At 37.3% G+C, this 20,250-nt stretch overlaps 1 protein-coding gene across 2 annotated transcripts in view; it reads left to right on the forward strand.

Annotated features, from left to right (window-relative positions):
- The first annotated feature begins 15,709 nt into the window (after nucleotides 1–15,709).
- ITGA1 (integrin subunit alpha 1) overlaps nucleotides 15,710–20,250 on the forward strand; it is a 71,769-nt gene continuing 67,228 nt past the window's right edge. Inside the window, exon 1 of one of the 2 annotated variants that reach the window (XM_027716339.2) lies at nucleotides 15,710–15,982. In XM_027716339.2, the coding sequence (XP_027572140.2) occupies nucleotides 15,772–15,982 (211 nt within the window). In that variant the 5' untranslated portion in view covers nucleotides 15,710–15,771. The remainder of the gene's footprint in view (nucleotides 15,983–20,250) is intronic. The other variant, XR_003539845.2, reaches the window with a different exon arrangement.

Genomic DNA, 20,250 nt, shown 5'->3' on the forward strand with positions numbered 1-20,250 from the left:
TGGACAAACTTAATTCAGGAAAACAGTTTTGATATTCCAAGCAAAACGAAAAACTTGCATAATCCGATATATAAGGAGCATGAGATGCAAACGTGATTTTCAGCATTGTGTTTGAGAAAACAAATTTCAACACACTCCAAGGTACACTCCGAGCTGACTTGTACACTTTGAACTGCCTTCTACATATAGCTTTAAATCTAGCTATCTTAAATGTAAAACTCCGCAGCAATTTTTATTTGAACAAAAAGACTAAACCTTGACCCTCCATTTGTCTAAGATAACTAAAATCCTTGTATGTGTTAGACCTGGGATAAAGAACTGTGGTTTCAGAGATATCATACAATGCATTGTCAGGAAAAGGCGTGGATAGCTTGCATACGAAATTTCCTGAAAACTATGTTTGCAAGGAATTTACTTTGTTATAAAGCTTTTAAATCCTTTCCACATATTAACCACTGTTCTTTGGGGAATATACATCTCCTGATATCTTTACGTCCTACAGTAACATATAGTATACGTTTTTCCCTCAGGTATTCTAGATTGAACTTTAAGCTGATATGAAAATCTGCCCTGCTTTTCATAGGTGGGAAAATATAATCCATTAATTGTTATAGCATCTGCTTTTATACTGACCTCTGCAACAGGAAATAGAGCACAAATGACCCAATAAAGTTGGTGATAAAAATTATAAATAGCATCTTGCCTTCTTGCTATTGTGTTGGCTCTTCTGCATTTCTGGATGTCCTGCAACAAACATAACTCATAAAGCCCTGCTGCAGAAAGACACTGGAAGAAATCTGTGAGTTTATGTGCAAATGGCTGGAAAAAGAAACTGCTAACCTGGACCTGAAAATTAGTTGCAGAAAACTACTTCATCAGCTTATTTTGAGAAAAAATAGAACACAAACACTGTTTAGAGATACAAAGCAACTCTTCTCAGTATATATAACTATTACTTGACTCATAACAAAAAAATACATATTACAGTTATACCTCTAATTATAGATGTTGTATTTCAATAGTAAAAGTACTTCAAATTGTGTGTCTATTTAAAAAAAAAACATACTATAACCATACTGTTAATGTCATCATAGATACTCTCTTCCATTATTTGACTTCAGTGTTTCACTCCTGTGGCAGTTTGAGCCAGAAATCCAAAATCCAATTTCCAGACCTCCCCCACCCCTCTCCACGATTTATCCCAACACCAAAGAGAAAACTTTCAGGTCAGAGGCTTCTATAGGCAGAAGGGGAAGTATATACCTTTATTTACACAAATAAATATACTGTACAAACTAAAAGCAGATATAGATATAGATAGATAGATAGATAAAACACTTCTATCAGTCTTTTAAGCCCCTCCCTTTAACTTTAGTCCAGGAAAAGCCTTCCAAGGCTGATATGTAATGCAGTCTCTCTCTCGTGGGAGTGTTCGGGGCCCCCAAACACTCCCCCCCAACCAACCTTCAGCTGTTTGCCGAAGTCCCTTCTTCTCACGAAGTCCAAGAAGGTAGCTCTGAGTCCTTTCTCCTCGGTCTAGTGTCATTTCTGTTGTGTGATCTCTCTTTCTCAGTCTCATACCTCGGTTCGTAGGCTGCTGCAGTGTAGTTCAGCTTATCAAGCATCCTCTGAGTCAGTTTTCGGCTGCCCCCTATCAAAATCTCAGCAGGGCAACTCCCGAGCTCTTTCACCCGTCTCCAATTCTTGCCTGAAGTTCTTCCAACATGTTGCAACGAATCACAACTGTTTCTTCTGGCAATCAGTCTCCTCTGGCCTATCTCTTGGCTCAGCTTCAATACTAAGCCTTGCATCCACTCCCACTTAAACAGTGAGAGGGGAAAAACAGGCCCCCTTCTGCAGCCTGGCTGCAAAGGTGGGGGGAAGAAGAGGGCCCAGTCGCAAGGCCTGCCTCTCTCTCCTCGCTTACCAGTTGTTTTGTGAGTCACGTCCCTCACAAACACTCACTCACTCCAATGCAGTCTCTAACTCTGGCCTAGGCAGAGCTGGGGGGCTGCAGGGCTCCCCTCTCTCCCCTCCCGGAGGGGGAAGAAGGAGCCCAGCCACCCCTGGCCTTCTACACCCACACGCAGCAGACACCAACAGAGAAGCTGCCAACAGCTTCCAGTGGTTGTGTATATCTGATTTTGAGCAGAAGTGAACAAGACAAGCGGTGATTGACTTTCCAGGGAACACTGCCCTGGCACCCAATCACCTCTGAGCCCTTGACTCCCAGGGGAGGCCATCTCAAACCATGACAACTCCCTATTTCTAGGTTTAAAAAAAAAAAGAGACAAAACCAGACAAAATCATGCATCATTTGACAGTCATCAAATGATGACTGTCATTTCAAAATAAATCTTTTAAATGGAATTAAGCATTCAAAGTATCTGATTTTTCTCCAATATGTTATATCTTAACAGGAAGACAACATCTCTTAAAAATTTTATAATTTATCTTTGATTTCCAAAACAGTGGCTGGAAAGTCACAATTCCTTTTTTCATTAGCCTACGAAACTGTTTGGTAACTTTGAACTGATGTGTCCAGTCAGTTTCTAGATGTTGGCACAGAATTCCATTACATTTACCACAAGTTTCCTACTTTTAATTGGGTTTCTTGTAAAGGAAACAAAATTTTTTCTCTTTAAATACTGAAGTCAAAGTTGATTTAAGACTCAAAATGTATTTTTTAATTAAATCTTTAAATATAAATGAGGTGAATTATTTGTAATATGAAAAAAAATGCTCAAGTTTGCCTTGCTAACCTCTTCAACTGTTGTGACTTCTCCTTTCTCCCCTTCCCCCGCATCTTTCCCCATGCATGTAACAACAATTCTGTTGCTATGCTGAACTTCTAAGCATGTTAATTAACTGTTTGGTATAATAATGAGGACCCCTGGTGGTCTAGTGGTTAGGATGTGGTGCTCTCACCGCCGCGGCCCAGGTTCGATTCCCAGTCAGGGAACTCCTCCGGGCAGATGGAGCTCGTCAGCCCTGTAAGGCCATCCGTCTAAGAGAAGGTCACTCTAAACAAACCTACGTCCTGAGGACCTCGCTGCCACTGTCCGAGCTCGCTCAGCCCCGGCAGATGAACCTTAGGATTAAAGGGTGAGCTCAGTTCAGCGCACACTGTGTCTCACCTAAAAAATCCATTGCACAGGCTCGAAGGGTAATGACCTTTCCCAAAATCTTCGTTCATGAAGACTGGCCATGAATGAATAATATATGCTGCTTGATTGAGGCTCTAGTATCATCCCCCACAGGAACTGCTGGAAAAGATGAAGCTGTAATTTAACACTACTTGACCAACGTCCACACTTCCCCAGACTTTTGAGACCATACTCAGTCCTCTGCTTCTCCCTCAAATAGAATCAGTTGAAACTGATTTGGTTCTGAACTTCTTGGTTCAAAGATTACTTGGGAAAATGGCACATATGCAATAGAACTGATAAACTGACATTGCACAATCTTCAATCCTAGAAGGGTGATTAAAATCAGTAAATTAAAAGCTGAATAGGGAATATGTTTGTCATTTTTCGAAAACACTGCTTTCTTGACATAATGGGGTCACCACATTTATTTAAAATTATTCTATTGCATTTTAGCAGGGCCCTTGTAAGGACAAAGGAAGAAAATGGAAGAATATCTCTTTTAAGGGATATAACAAAAAATTAGGTACTATGACTGTGATTTCTATGTGTGTCATGTATTCCAGTCTACCAATATAGACCAATAAGCCTGCAAGAGAACTTGAAAGGAAACTCTATCTAGTGGATTTCCAATGTCTTTTTCACATCATGACACCATTTATTCCTCTTCATTATTCATTCTTTTTCTCTTTCTGTGACTGGAGAGCTCACTTCAAAACATTTGACCAATACCCACGTACTGCAAACAGTGAACATGATACTATCAGCCATCACAAAGATATGTGAGAACAGTGGGGTTTTTTGCAGTCTATCTTGAAGAAAGGGGATGTTTTTCCCCCTTCCTAATTATTCTGACAAATATTCCTTTGTCATCAGCAGATGCAGAAAAGATTGGTGACTATTACAGCTACACATTGAGCACATTTATCTCTCTGAAAACGCCTACTGACATTCTTTGAATAAATCATGTCAGAAGTGGTTTTCTCTCTTTTCATGATGCTTTGAACAAGAAAATCTCCACATATTTTTTTTCTATGGGCCACAATGTATTATAAAGGTTTTTTACCTACCAACAAATACGTAATGAAAGTTTTGCAGTTACATCAATCATGTAAGTGGACAATTAGAAAAACGGTCTTTACAATGCCACCTTCCATATAGTGTGTACATTCCTTTCAGAACATATGTTGACATTCTGTCCCTAATGAAGCCATCAAATTTTTAGCCATGGATTTTTCTAAATTAAGGATTTAGTTTCCAGGATGGATTCAACTCTTTAGTTTATGTATCTATTTAGTGTAGTCTTGTACCTCTCTGCTATCCACTCCAGCGCTCTATAGACATTAGAAGGCAAAAGGGTGTCTCAGATCATAAAATGTGTAATCTTTTTTAGACCTCTTACAGTATGATTTCTTTCACACACTGAGAAATCCTGATTCTCTTCAATGGCTATTAAAATAAGCCTAAAATTACTAGCTCAGGTAAAGATGTCTCCAATTATTTTGATAAATTATACTCACAGGACTTAGTTCAGATGGAGGTAAAGAGCCAGTTCTTTGTGAATTACAAGTAGCATTTGTCAATGTAAAGTGTACACTTAGCACCTGCTTTTCCCTTCTTCAGGTAAAATGGTCACAGTTTTCTTCTTCCAACACCATTTTAACTGTCATTCCCATGTAAAATTTGTCATTCAAACAAACCAATAAAAGAAAAAAACAAATGGAATTCTAGTTCACAGGTACTAGGAAGAATCCTTTTGGTTGGTTGCTATGACTAAGTAAATGTTCAGACTCCATTTTTTAGGAACTCATTTTGTGAGGTCATGATGGCAGAGAGAGTCAAAATTAAACATTGTCTGCTCCATGCATGTCTGCTAATCTATTTCCTCAGCTGCTTTAATAGGATTCTTTTACGTGTGGAATTCTGATAAACATTAACAGAGCTAAAGTTAATGTTTACACTTATAGTAGGTTTTGAGGGGTTTTTTATACTGGAGACTAGATAGAAAACAGTTTGTTAACAGGAAATTAGGTTGAGTTCATAATAGACACAGGACTACTGATGTCACTATTTATAGCTTAATTCTTCACCTGCCGCTATGTAAGATTATTCTACTTACTCCTTTTCTTCACAATATTCCATATCTTTTGAAGATATGACAAAACTTATCCTTTAAGTCCCTCTCACTTTCCCTCTTGAGATCCCCAAGACCTACTCCAATACAATCAACTTGCACTTGTAGACCAAAATTTAGTGTCCATTTATAACTGTAAATTCTGATTTTGCATCATACCCCCTAAACTAGTCAAAATACATTCATGGTTAAACTCAGTTTTTAATAGCATGAAACAAGATGAGTTAGCTTCTTGTTGAAATATTTCCATGTAAGAAGCTGTAAATTAATAATAACATACTAAGCTTTGTTATACTTTAAGCATATATTTGCTCTCATAAACTGGATGATGCTTGCCTAATTAAGTCCATGAAAAAGTTGAAAAAAAGAGCTAAGTTAAGCTTTCCCACTGCCTGCTTAGACAAAAGTTATTAGCAATGTTCAGAACAAGGAGGATATAAACGGGTATCAGTTCTAATGCTGTTCCTCTTTTTTTTTCTCTTACTTCTCCCTCAACCCTGCTGGCTTGAGTTGAAGGCCCATCTGAAGATTCTCAACTCTGTTGGAAAATGCAACAATTAATAGGTTGGATAGATCTAACATAAAAGAATTAAAATTTGTCTATTAAACTCATGAAACATATTTTGCCTGATATTAGATAAATGTATACTTTTATCTGATCCAAAGGGAATGTTTAAACAAGAACTCTGTGCTCTACAGTAAGTTGGACTAAACAACCATAATAATTCCCTTAGCCTTGAAGTCCGTTCACTCTGAAATAAATTTATGGCCATCGCGCTGGAAATTCCTTCACTGTGACAGTTTATCCTACATATTTTTCAGGCCTAGTAATTTGGAGAAAGTCAATAAAACACGTCTGGATACACATGCAGTAAATTACCTTCTTTGTAATGTAAAATCTCAGAACTGAGAACATGATATGCAAAATATAAAATCAAACTGATTAAACAGCTTGGGTTATTCTAAAATTATATTATTTTTTGGATTTTGAATGATTAAAAAAGTACAAAACTGAATTATCTGAATTTAAAAGTTCATTTCTCCCTCCAAAATAGTCCAAACATTACTAAAATAATGTAAACAACTAATCTAATATAATAATTTTTCAAAAAGGGTTAAATCAAATTATAAGAAGCCAGTTTTATTATTTAAGGTTATCATTACAGTGCTTGTATCATTATATATCTTACATCATTATACCAGTTACTCTAATTTTAGTTCTACTAAATGTATGAATTTACTATTAATTCGATTCACAAAACAATCCCTTGCTAATTTGTCAATCAAGCTGTCTATGCAGGCAAATTTTGGAAAAGACAGTAACTAAAAAAAGATCACCACGTTCAGAGTATTCTTCACGTTCATTCACAGCTTTATCGGTTCACACAAAACCCCCATATACTAATACCACATGCTCTTTTCTGCCCAGCTTTGCTGTTTCCCATGTGAAATACTCAATTCTGATTCAGTATTGTAATCACTATTATAATCACCAGTGGAAGTCTTGTTGCCATACCTGCAGCCAAGATGGTTGTCTTAGATATTGTGACTACAAGCCACAGCAGTGTGGTGATCACTGTGGTCTAAATACCCCTCTCTCTGCATCCCTTCCTTTACCTTGCTACTTGGGAAGGTACTCACGCTGCTGTAAGTACCAGCTGGCTACATGGCCCAAACATGAAAACAGAGCTAGTTTAAACATATCTATAAAACTAGCTATAAAGTACTTCCAAATGTTTCTAAATGAGTTATAGGAATGGCTACAGGCAGTAGCCAGGTATCTGGCAGTGGTATCTGCTCAGTGGGATGTGAAAAGGTGATTTTTATCCCGTATAATTTCTTCCTGTTACAACTCACCACCCAGTTCTTATCCTCTCCAAAGCAAGAGAAACTGTGTTTTTGGGGAGAGCAGCCCATGTCTCCATACCACTACAGGCCTCACTTTCCTAATTGGTACAGTGCAACTAGCACCCTACATACAACTATGTATGCTTTTATTAAAGTAACATGAATGGTCATATTATTGACCGTTTTGACATCTGTGAGATATGTATTCCTCCTTGTCTGAGTAAAATACTTCTAGAAAAGGCCATCAGAAAAGAGTTTTCAAGGAAGAGTCTAAAGAGGAGATGAAATGGGACCGAGAACCAACACGGTCAATAATATGACCATTCATGTTACTTTAATAAAAGCACTTAATTCCAAGGTTTTGGTGACACAAGATCTCCCATTAGAGCCTGGAAAGATTCTAAAAAGGTTCAAGATCTCAGGCGGATAAATGCATGTTAGGTGCACAGGTATTTGCTAATGGTACCAGACTGAGTTAATCAAGAAGCTGCAACCTTTGAGTTCTGGACAAGGTCTAAAAGGCTAGTTTGGCTGCCGACTTTGGGGAAAATATTGTCCTGAATTGCTCCACAGGGAGTTATTTGGATTGCTGAGCTAGCTTTAAAGCCTCTGCAGAAGGTGTTGACCTGAACCAAGGTCTTGGCTCTGAGCCCAGCCCTATCAGAGAAACAAGATTTCCATAGACAGTAAACACAAATTAATCCAGGCACAACACTGCCTCATCAATAAGAACACTATTCTTAATAAAATTAACTCTGCAACTGGCAGATATGTTGGTTATTTTAATAACCCCACTGTGGTCACTGGCTACCTGGACTCTGCTATACTTTAATAAACCATCTTTGATGAAGGTAACATAATTTCTTTAAAGATAAAACATTAGTTACATAGACTGAAGAAACACATTGAATTGTTCATGCTTATTATACTGGAGAATATCTTGAAGATGATGAAAAATTGTTTCCTTAGACATTATGAAATAAGACCTGTATGAAATATACTTTGTTTTTTACTTCTATCTGTGTAAAAACCCAGGTCACTCTGAAACTGCCTCAATTAACATTGTATCATCTGTATAAATGTTACCCTTTGACAGAACCCACAGCAGAACACTGCACATCTGTCCACGGGCTTCCTGTTTTATGACAGTGTTAACCATTAATTCTGAAAATTTCTAGCTAATAGATAATCTTCTTCTTGCCTCTTGAGTTCATTCTGGTCTCTGAAACCAAAATTTCCCATGAGCTGGAGAAAACATCTGCATCTTTATTTTTTTCAGATTATACTTTTCAATATATAGAAAATATTTAGACATCACATAAATCGCAGAGCAATGACATGTATAGTATCATTTCTATTGATTTCTAGCTCAGTCACTGAGAAGCTAGAAATCAACAGAACAGGCAATGTTGTGTTTAACAGAAAATGAATTTTCAGATTAAGAAAAAGCTACTAATAACAAACTCCTATTGTCAAAGCAGAACTTCCTCTTTCATTATGACTATATACTTTAAACAATTTCTAGGAAGTGCCCAAGTTATATTTGTTACACCCAAGGATCATTTTGCAGAAATGGAGCATAGCTACTTGGGGTTTTTATCAGTAAATATTGCCACCATTTGATTAAAATGCTACAAGAAATCTCTCTCTTTTTAAATTACAAAATAAATCTAAAGCTATACTTGTCCCATGACCTAGATCCGTTGATACTGTAAAGCAATTCCTAAATTAAACTGCATATTTAAATTCAAAATTGTGATCTAAAAATTCTCCTCTGAATTTGAATGCTGACCTGTGTAAGCCCATAAGGTTCTCCAGACATTTAGCATTTTGATTTTTGCATAGTTAGAACTGCGTTTTCAAAGCAGTTTGCTGTCTGGATCAAACCTCCATATCAACAACCTCCTTTCAACTTCGCTAAAGAGCCCTGTCATGAAGACACACTCAGATTATGCTCAGCAAAAGTTGATAGGATTGGTCTTCTCACAAAGAGCAGTTGCCACCACTTCTTTTAAGGTATGGGTGAAAGATGAGACTGTGTTCACCTCTTCTATAACAGCTTAATGCTTACAGCATTTGATTGGATTCATTTCGCTTCCCGATCTGGACAGATCCACAGTGTTTTGCACTCCAAGGAAAATGTCCCAACTTTTGAGTCCTTTGAGAAGAAGGCTAAGCTGTGGTGATGAGTCCTGATCTCTGTTTCCTTCTCCTAGGACAACATGCATTCAATAGGATGCTCAGGGCATTCTTAAGTAAATGAACTAATATAAAATGACTGTTGACCCAGGTCACCAGAACAATTCAGTCACATTCAAGGCCCTCCTCCTGCCTACCTGAAGGCCTGTTGGATATGGTGATGGAGTAGACAGTATTGTCCTTGTATGGATTGTCCTGGTAGCCTTGCTTTTTGTCACCCTTTTTCATGAGTTCCTGGCAGCAACTTCTTCATACACAGTCACGCACATGCCTATCATATCTAAAAGGGCTGATATGCAAAAGCACAATACCATGGAATACTTGCATAGTACTCATCTGACAGGACATATACATGTGTATTCGGTCATGTGACAGACATGTTTACATACTAGTAACTTGAGGAGAGCGCATCTCAAAACATGCAGAACTCAGTCTGCACAGGGGAAGAAAGGCTCATTGCTGTAATTTCCAGAGTTACAGTTCTGCAGATCATTTCTGGCCTGAAGAAATCTTAGTTTTTCAGTACAAATGCTTAGTTTCAACAGAATGCTACAGCCAGTAAGACAAAAGTCTGCTGGTTTTGACATGACTTTGGAAAATTGGAGATGCTTTTTAAAAAGTCTTCCAATGCAAAAAAGAACACCAATTTATAATTCTGACTTTGAAGCTGAGTGCTTTATTAATCTGCTAACAAAATTATGTATAATTACCTTCACAGTCAGCTGTCCACTGTTTCTATATGACTCACATTCAGAAAGATGCAGACTTCCAGACCACAAAATCAAATTATTTGTATAGACAGGTAGGTGGAGCAGTAGGATCTGAATTACAGGTCGCTGTAGGTAAAATTATTGCAGCACCCCTGAAACGATGAGTTACAGCAATCTAAGAAGCTGGAATACCAGCAGGAGCTTGGTTTGCTACTTCACTAAAAATATAGCAATGTGTTGTTCATTGTGGAAAGATTGTTGCAAACCTCTACCTTTTTTAAAATCACATACTTAAAAAAATTAAAAGGTAATCACTGCAAAAGCTGCAGTTTCTGCACTACAGTAATAGTTTTCTTTCATCTGGGAAAGAAAGAACCCTCCTTCTTGCTGGGAAGGAGGGTTGCTTGTTTGGTTTTAGTGTGGGGTTGGTTGGTTTGTTCACGCTGTGTTTTCTTGTGGGTTTTTTTGTGGTTTTGGTTTGCTTTGTTTTGGTTTTTTTTTTTTTAATGTAGGTCATAAAACATATACTGGCCTCATGATCAGGCTTGTGTTCCTGCAAAAAAGCAAGATTTTTTTTGCCTGCTCATGAAGATTAAAGGAAAGCTTGGGCAGTGATCTATATTTAAATGTTGCTTTTGCACTAGCAAAATAACAGAACTGGAAAAAGAATGTATGTGTACATCAAGGAAAAAGAAGATGTTTTTATCTACTAGTAACAGAAAGAAAAAAATAGAATAAAATGAGTTTTCACCATGGTTATGGCAATCACAGTTTCCACTTCTCTGTAACCAAAGAGTAACAAATAATTATATTACGCAGACCAGCTGTGAAGGTAACGAATGCCACGCAGTGCAATACAGTGTAAGATTCTGCAGACTATGTAATTATTTTGAGAAGTTAGTATCATCAATTAGCCTTCCTTCACAGCACATTCTTAGTTTCATAATTGAAATCTATCTCAGCAATAAATAATATTGATTATACAACATACCATGGCAGGTATGTTAATTAAAAAAGGAAAAAAAAAAAAAGAAAAAAGAAAAGAAAAAGACCCTTAATGTTAAGAAAATGTGGATGGACTGCAGAAATCCCAAGACATTTATAAGAATCAATTAACCCTCTGCACCTAAATTCTGGCCTCATTTCAAATAACCCTTTGTATAATGTAGGGGAGCTAATACACTTATGGACCAACACTATCTGGTATACTGTATGTACCTCTAGTTAAAAACACATTTCAATTTCTACTTCACGTCCTTGATTTTGTACAAAAAAATATTATTTTTTGTCATCTCTCCACACTTGAAGTTACCAGTTCCATTCCCCTCCAACTCAATGCCACAGCTCCAATGACTTCAGTGCTGCAGAAACAGTGCTTCAGCACAAAAAAAATCTGAAATATTCAGGTCAGAGAAATCAGTACCTCATTCATATTGATGCATTGTGTTTTTCTAGCCTTATTTGTAGCGCAAACTGTGAAGAACTATACATTCATGTTAAAGTTTGGTAATATACTATAGACCTCAAAGATAATTTGTAAATAGGTACACATGTGAGTAAATAAGCAAGAAGAAAATCTCCATGTTTCAGAAAACTTAATCAGGACTTTATCTGTAAGAATCTGACTCAAAGGAAATAGAAATAACATAAAAAATAAGAAAAGCATAAAGACCTCATCTCCAAGAACTTAAATTCTGTTCTGATATAAAAATCCTTCTCCATGAACATAAAGCAACAATCAACAACTAAAGAGATTGGTGGTAGGTGTATAACAGTAAACAATGCCATACAAACTCATCTCTTTGTGGTCTTCTTGTATTTTTGTGATACAACTAGTTTTGATCTCTACAAATTTGAGGTGAATATTAAAAAAAATTGCAACTAGAGAAAAAACATAAAGAAAAGCAGCATGGCTGAGGATGTGAGATACTAAATATGTTAAGGAGGAAAACCAGAAATTTTATTTCAGTAAGAATTCAGGCTGTATATTACTTTGGTTCACAACTATACTATGGCATTTGGTACATAATCCAAAAAAGGACAACAAAGAAGAAATAAAGATACTGTAGAGAATAAATTTAACACAGAATGTAAAGGGCATTTTCCATAACATTTCCTACAAACATTAATTAAACTATCACAAACTGGAAAACAAAATTTTTATGAAGATCCTATTGTGCAGCAAAAAGGATTTTTGGCACATTTGTACCACTGGTTAATGCAGATGGAGCAGAAACATGGACATTCTCCAAGAATATCAAGTATCAGTTAAAAGCTGGGCTGTAAAACATGAAAAGATTTAGGCATAGAGTATTGCTGGATCTATACCAAGTTCTGCAAGGTCTTAGTTGTGGTACTTAAAGAAGGAGCCCTTGAGTATTTCAGACATAATAATAAAAACTATAGCCCCACAGCTTCTGCCAAGTGAACTCTAGTATGGTCCTAGAATCAGATAGAAAAAAATGGAGACTATGAAAATGAACAACAGAATCATCAAGGTGAAAGACATCTTGGAAACTGTGAATAAGCAAGTGTAAGAAAAAAACATAACTGTAAATTACCACTAACCTACAGTGCAATGTAAACCATCAAAAACTATAATAAGAGCTGTCAATGATAAATCTTCACTTAGAAGCTATAGGAACACACTCTGTAGTATTTTCCATACAGTGCATAGTACAAAGTAATAACAACAGTGAACAGTGTAGAAACATGTTACGTCTCTCTTACAATTATTGATGTTGTACTATTCCTTTAATGGAATTAAGTTAGACATGCTTTCGGCTATTTAAAGTCAGTCTTGCATTACACATTGTTCTATTGTGCTAGAGGTTAGAGATCCTTTTTACCTAACGAAAATAAATTAAAATTGTTCATATCCTCTTTAACAATGAAAGAAAAAATTCCACAGAAAATGAGTTCTACGAAAATTATGCTCACACTATTTAGAAGACTGCCTGCCTTTGAAACTATTTGAAAAACTTTGTTTCCCGTTCCTTCACCTCTCACCTTTGGGACAGAATGCATTTCCGCTGGTGTTTTTTTCAGGAATAACGCCTTCTTGGAGGGAGAAGAATTGGGTCTTTCTAATACTTTTAATTTTTATTATCTTTTCAAAGTCTAGTCTTTCAAAGACTTTAAATCAATCTTTAATTGCAAATACTTCTACCGGATTCCATGGAACTACTAGTGTACTTATTCTATAATGCATATTCTACATTACTTTGGGGAAACTGAGTTGGGAGGTGGAGTTCAAAATGACAAATCATGTTTCATTTATTTATTTCATTATTTATTTAATTCATTTCACTAGAAAAAAATCCTTCCTCAGCATTTTGTGACATATTATAAAGATATAAAATATGCAAACCAACCATATTCTTTAAACTAATTTGACCTTTTTGTTTTATCCATCACTGTAGGTAATGATTTGGCATACTATTACAATCTACTGAAATTAATAATATTTGTTTTTCTCATATTAAAATTACTTAATATCTTAACTACTTCTGGCCTGAGTGCGCTTCATCTAGGGAGTCCTGCTTAAAGTGGATGTGCTCCTTACTACTGATGTATGAAACTTTAAACCCCAAGAAGAGCATTTAGCGACATGTTATGAGCAATTGCTTGAATCAATACACACAAAGCAACAAAGACTGTGAAAAGGAGTTGTTTTTTTTCTGAATTAGTTTGACATTTCAAGATAAGTAGTGGCCTGTAAGTCTGTAATATATTTTACTTTTTTGCATGTGTGCAAATTAATAAGAAATGCTAATTCAGTCTGGCAATTCATCTTTTCTAATGTTTTCCGTTTGACGTTGCCTGATGCAAGATGCATAGAACACCACCACAAAAAAGAAATTAATAAATCATAATAGTAAGAATAATTTAATAAAAATTATTACTAACTCTTCCTTGGAGATGTTTCATTTTATTCTAAAGAAGTCTTATTCTCCAGCATGAGATACATTCCCACACAGGTACCAAATACCACATAAACCTCAAAGAGGTTTGACTTATTTTAGTCCGTGAGAAAGTCCCTAGTTCCCCATCTCTTTCTCTGACAAAGTTAATTTTATTGCAAAAAGAAATCCTTCACTATGATTTGAAAGCAAGCTCAACTCTCCCATGTACATTTAGTTGAAGTATAGTAACAGAAAAGGAATACAAAGATTTGGGTTTTTTTAAAGAGAAAATGCAGCAATCCATCTATATTAGATAGGCAGAATATATTAATTAAAAGTGTATAAAACCCACCCAGTTTTCTAACCCAGAGTGTGCTAGTTTTTGTGGATTACCACCCAACAGCCAGATTTATAACTCCATAATAAACTACAATATCAACTCTGTGTGTAATTGGCTATAGCAGGCCGGGCTACAAACCCTGTTTTGTGATAAGAGTAGCAGTAATATAACTCGCTAGCAAAAATGAAATTACAGCTTTTTTCCATATTCTCAGTCTTCTTTTAGTTTGGATGCCATTTTCGTTTTCTTTAATCTTAGGCATAAAACCTGTGACTGGATAAATGTTCCTAGTCTTTTTTAACTGGTATCAACAGAGCTCAGATTCTCATTCAGCAAAAGTTACACATGTGCTTAATTTTTTCAATTTTGAGTAGTTCCACTGAGAATCTTTGCTCTTAAAACCAGCTTTGAATTGTGCACTGTTTTCTAAAAGTTCCACAGATCTACAAGTGTACCCAAAGTGTTCTCATGAAATTAAGACAGAAGCTGGAAGATGCATTCAGCTATTATAGTGATGATTAAAAGCTGTAGTTTATTAGCCTCAGAGGAACTTGCCAAAATTCCACCAACTTCCACTTAGTCACCAAATGCTTTGCTCCACGTCAAGGAAAAGAGAGGATTTTTCTAGACATACCAAGATCTCCAAATCCTTATTTTTTTTTTTTCTTTTTCTTACTTGAGGGACCATGGGTTCTCTTGTTTTATCAACAACAACATGATTTTTCACCAGCTCCAGTGCGAGAACTCACACTGCTGAAGGGACGTCACTCCTCCTGAGCATCATTCTGGTAAACTCAAAAAGTCCTGCAAAATTGCTCTTTTCCTGAGTGTTCAACAAATTCTGAAAATCCCTACTCACTGCCCTGAATCTGGCTGGTTACTACCTTTGCGATTTATTCACTTGTTTATTGATGAAGTCATTCTGGGGGCAGGGATGCCATGCAAACGTTCGACAGACGAGGGCAAAGGTAGCATTTCCGTCTGGTATTTCTTCTAGGCAGCAAAGCACAGGAGGATGAAAAGACTCGAGAAAACCGTCCACTGACTGAAGAGTTACTGTATCCCCAGCGCCGCCGAGAATGGGGAGGGGACGGCTGGCTTCCTCTTGCAGGCAAATGACCGGCGGTAGAGTGCGTTTTTAAGGGGTGATGTCAGAGAAATTAAACTTGAGCAGCCAAACACACTCCCTACCTCAACGACGCGTTTCTCCTGTTGACGACGGCTGTGTAGCACACCCAGCTCACTCCTGTCCTACTGGGAGGGGGGCTGGCCGGCGGGAGACACTTATTAATTATGAACGTGAAGATGTCCCTTTAAGGTCTGCTGCGCTCTCCAAGAGCTGCATCCGGAGGCTTAGTGGGGTAGATTTGGCTTTATTTGTACATCCTAGAGCCGGGTTAGTTTTTCGGGGAGGTTTCCAAAGCTCAGAGGTCTTTGGGGGGTGGGTGGGAGGAAAGTTGTGTGCAGGCAGGAAGCTAAATTCTTCTTGATGCGAAGAAACAAACGTAAAGACCGAATAACAAACAGGAAATGCCTAACTCGGCGGCGAGGCGGACGGGCGGTGCAGAGCACTGAGCTCCTTCGGCAGCGCAGCTCCGCCGGCGGCAGGACCGCTCCCGCCACCGCGACTCTCCACCCGGGCTCCCAGCCCCGGGCTCAGAGGAGCCCTGGCATGGCTGCCTCCTACTGGATGCTGACAGGTAAACAAAGCCCCTTTTCTGCCTTTCTTTGAAGACCCAGGTCCCGTAAGCAGCCTTGCTGCCAGGGAAGTACTCAGTGGGTGCTGGCACCGGCGAAACGGCGTCCCCTGTCCCCGATCTCTGCCCCAGGAATGCCCTTCCCGGAGCTGCCCGCCAGCCACAGGTCGTGAGGGACTTCCTCGCTTTGCTTCTCTCTGGGAACTTTAATCCCTAAACCAATTTTAGAATCCGGGGGGTAAGGGAAGGCTGCTAAATGAGGATGAATGGCTGAGAACATATGGTGTAATTGAATCTGGCTTGGAAAAAAAAAAAAAAAAAAACCAAACCAACAAGTTTGTTTGGGTTTGGTTTTGAGTTTTTTGTTGTTGGGTTGGTTTGGTTTGGGGGTTTTTTGTTTGTTGTTGTATTGTTTGGGTTTGGTTTGTTTTTAATTAGGGTAGACTTTGTTTTTCTCTGTTTGGCTCTCAGACTTCTGAGTAGTAAAAGGGGAAGTGAAGAAGCAGTTAATTACACTCAATTCACTTCAGAAAGATGAGTCCATCCAGACATGAACTATGTAATATTTCCTTTTAGGGGTTTATTGTTAAGGAACTAACTGCTTTTAGAAAAATGAATACAGCAAGTAGCAATCTCCCTAGCTAGTCAGTCTGCAGTAACATTTTGGATATGAAAACAGGGGAATCCAAGAAGTGGGAAAGAGGCTAAGGCAATGCTGGGATTTTTGTGCTTGCAAACTTGGACACTGAACTCCCCAGCAGCTCTCACGCTGGCAAGTAGCACACAGTGAACCTGAAGCAGTACAGAGGAAGAAATCAGTTTCATAAGAATTGTCCACATGCAGGCAGCAGTAAGTGGGGAAAAGGCAAAACAAGAGTTTTCACCTCTTCCCTTTGTGCTTATTGTGCAAGAACGAACAGACACGGGAAAATGTGAAAATCTGAATGTAGCATTTTGGTGTGCTATGTTTAGCCACTGTTCATAGCTGTCTTTATTATTATTACACAGTGATATACTTCAAAACCTGCTTTTGTTTGTGTTCCTTCACAGAAGGAGGCTTTGTAAAGTGGCAACAATTTTGTGTGCCACAATTTCCCTTCAGAGCTGCTAAGTTGCCACTGGTACTGCTGACATATAATTCACCAGTAATGACAAAAAGGTTTACTTGTCAGATAGCAAGACATTTCAGAAGTAGGTCTCATCCAAATCTGTTAGATGATTACTTTTTGGTGGTGGCAGGGCTTTTTCCTTTTTTAAAAAGTTGGTGTGAAATAGAATACACTTAGAAATAAAAGGAGGCATTACAGATACCAGGAATGGGATTCAACTTGGCTCAAATAAATAAGAGACATAGTTCTACACAAACAAGTCAAAATGTCATAAAAATTTGGACAAGGAGTTTTAGAATTACAGCGGAATTAAAAAATTAATTACATGCTACTCTTCCTTAAAAAGCAAAAAAAAATAGGCCAATAATCTGGCAGGCCCTAGCAAACAAAAACAATCTAGAATAAAGGAGATCTGTAGAGATGTATGATACACATTTGTGTATTGATACAGATTTTTATTCTTTTTTAATTCAGCTTGGTTTTGATGAGGGCTCTGCGAATCTTGAGTACAGGAAGTCTAACAGATGCAGACAGAAGTGCACAGAGAAGTGACAAGCCTGATAAGGGCTGAGGAAAATGATCTATGAAGAAAGACTAAATGGGTTAGGCTTGCTTATCTAATAGCAAGAAAACTAAGGGTAAAGTGTTGAGCATTTCAAATACATCTTTTTATCAAAGTATTATACTAAGAATATTCTTCTAAATGTCAATGTTTTCTTTGTTTTGTGAGAGTGCTCAATCATGACTTTCTATAGCGCATATGTTAGTTTACAAAGATATTGATGAATAGTTGGTTCTCCGTGCCCAACAAAGGACAAAACAAAATCAACATAACTCACTATGCAAAAACCTTAGGGAATATTCAGAAGAACTTTCTTACTCTTTGGGTTATGAATTGCTAGGACAGGCTACCAAAAATCCCCCCCTGCATAATCTCCTTCACTGAGACTTCTGATGAAGTTGGTGGAACAGCCGTAAAGAATGGCTGATATTTACTTTACCTGGCCTGAGAGAAGTGACTAGGGATCTGCTGAAGTTTTCTCCAGCCCTACATTTCAACAGACAAGGAAGGAAGTAGTTAGTCTAAAGGGTTCCACTACTTCTTAATGCTTCTTCACTTACAGTTTTATGGAAAGCCGGTTCTCTCCTGGACTTCTTATTGGTGATGGTAATGTTGTATTTATAATAGAAAAGATAAATAGATACAGACAGAACTGTGTGCAGAAATTGAAGTGGTCTCTGTTCAGAGTCTGCACAGTCAGGACAGACACAGGATAAAGGGAAAGCATCAAAATAAATGTTTTCCCCAGTTTCCTTCTCTATCTTTTATTTTCCTTTGGTCTTGGAACAATAACATCCAACGTTTCCCAGCAGATTTCCCCCTATATCTGAGATTCTTTCCCACTAGCTTTTCTTATCCCGAACTTGTGCGTGTTTGCTTGAAGTCTAGCTAAAGTGGCTGTAATATAGGGGAGAGGGGGTCCCTATGGACATGACCTACCCTTGTCTAAAATCTGTATATAACCCATCTTCATAAAATAGTTGATCAAGATTTGAAGACATAGGACAGTGTGTCTCAGATGCTTTCAAAATAATCTTAGGAAACCAGCATGGCTCCAAAATCCTTGTGAAGATATGCTATCACCAGTTTAATCTTATCTTGCACTATGCCTAAGAAGGTCTGAAAATGGATGCCAAATTGCTGCAATTATTAGTACCTATAAAATTGTTTTTTAAAAGTAATGCATTGCAAACTGTTAGGTTCTATTCATAGTTTCAATCTTCTATCAAGATGGGAACAGGCTATGCAGTTTTGAACTTTTATGTAAAATCATTCGCAGAGTTAAAAGTACCCACTTGTTTTGGCTCTACCAACATCAAATACATCTCTCTCCCTGACACTAGCAAAATTAGTATGAACCTAAAAAATTACAGTTATATGGTCTCTAAATTTTTGGAAATATTTTTATTCTACTGCTTATTCTTTGACATAAACAAATAGCAGTACCCAGTACTTTTTACAAGAGTAGGCAAAGCATCATCACTACTAAATATCTTCCTCTGTAAGTTTACAATGGTCTTGCTGATTGTGGACATATCACCGAAGTTTACAGTGGCCACCAAGTATTTGTGGATCACTGTTCATACCTGTATAAATATTAAAATCTGTTATTTGAGAAAGGGCCCATCTCAAAATGTCTCTACAACAGTCAATTTAATATTTTGAGTGACAACTTTATTTCAGAGTTGCTCTTTTCTTTGGGTTGGTTTTTGTTTGTTTGTTTGTGTTGCTGTGGGGTTTTTAATGCAGCGAGTAATCTGATTTCATGAAATAAACATTTATTTTCTGCTAAATGGTACTGGATGCCAACTTGCAACTTTTATCTAAACTATATCACATCTCCAAAGATGTGAGGCTGTTTGTAAAAATCTGACTGGAACCATAAGCAGAGAAAAGTTTGTACATATAAAGCAGTAAAAGAATAAAAAGTAAAATAAATATTAATGTGGAAGGTAAATACGCACTACAATTGTTTTTCCTTGAAAGAACAGCATGAGGTCAACACTTGTGATTTTATAATTGCAAAGAATGTAAAGAAGAAATTTTGCCATAAATTTACCTGTGGCATTTACATAGATATGTGAAAGGAACTCCTTAGGAAAAGCTGAATGCAGTGGGTCTCTGTCTCTGTTTTTGCATTAAAACATTAATGCAAAATTATTAGTATGAACAAGCTCAAGTTAAACAAACAGTTATTTATACATGTGCTTATGTTATATTCCCTTGGGTGGTCCAGCTTCCATCTGTGAAACTATTCATACTAATAGAGTTAAGCACGTGTACTCACAGGAAGAGACTGTGAGGTCTGATAAATAAATTCTATTATGTAATATCTGATAAAGTTGTTTTTACACCAGTATCAAACTTAGAGACAAGGAACACACATTACTGGGCCAGATCTGAGTTCACTGTCCTGTTACAACTGACTAGTGCTAGATACTTCAGGGAAATTTATATGCACACCACAATGGGAGATATGGGATCATTTTTGCTCACAGTAGCCTTCTATCTCATTAAATCCTTGACTCCAAAGCCTTTCCAAGTCAGCAAATTCCATAATCCACAGTGGGTTGGTTTTGGTTTTTTTTTCCCAAAAAAAC

Source organism: Pipra filicauda, unplaced genomic scaffold, assembly GCF_003945595.2.
Source record: "Pipra filicauda isolate LSUMZ 115617 unplaced genomic scaffold, ASM394559v2 scaffold81_size6448238_pilon, whole genome shotgun sequence".
Classification (NCBI taxonomy): Eukaryota; Metazoa; Chordata; class Aves; order Passeriformes; family Pipridae; genus Pipra; species Pipra filicauda.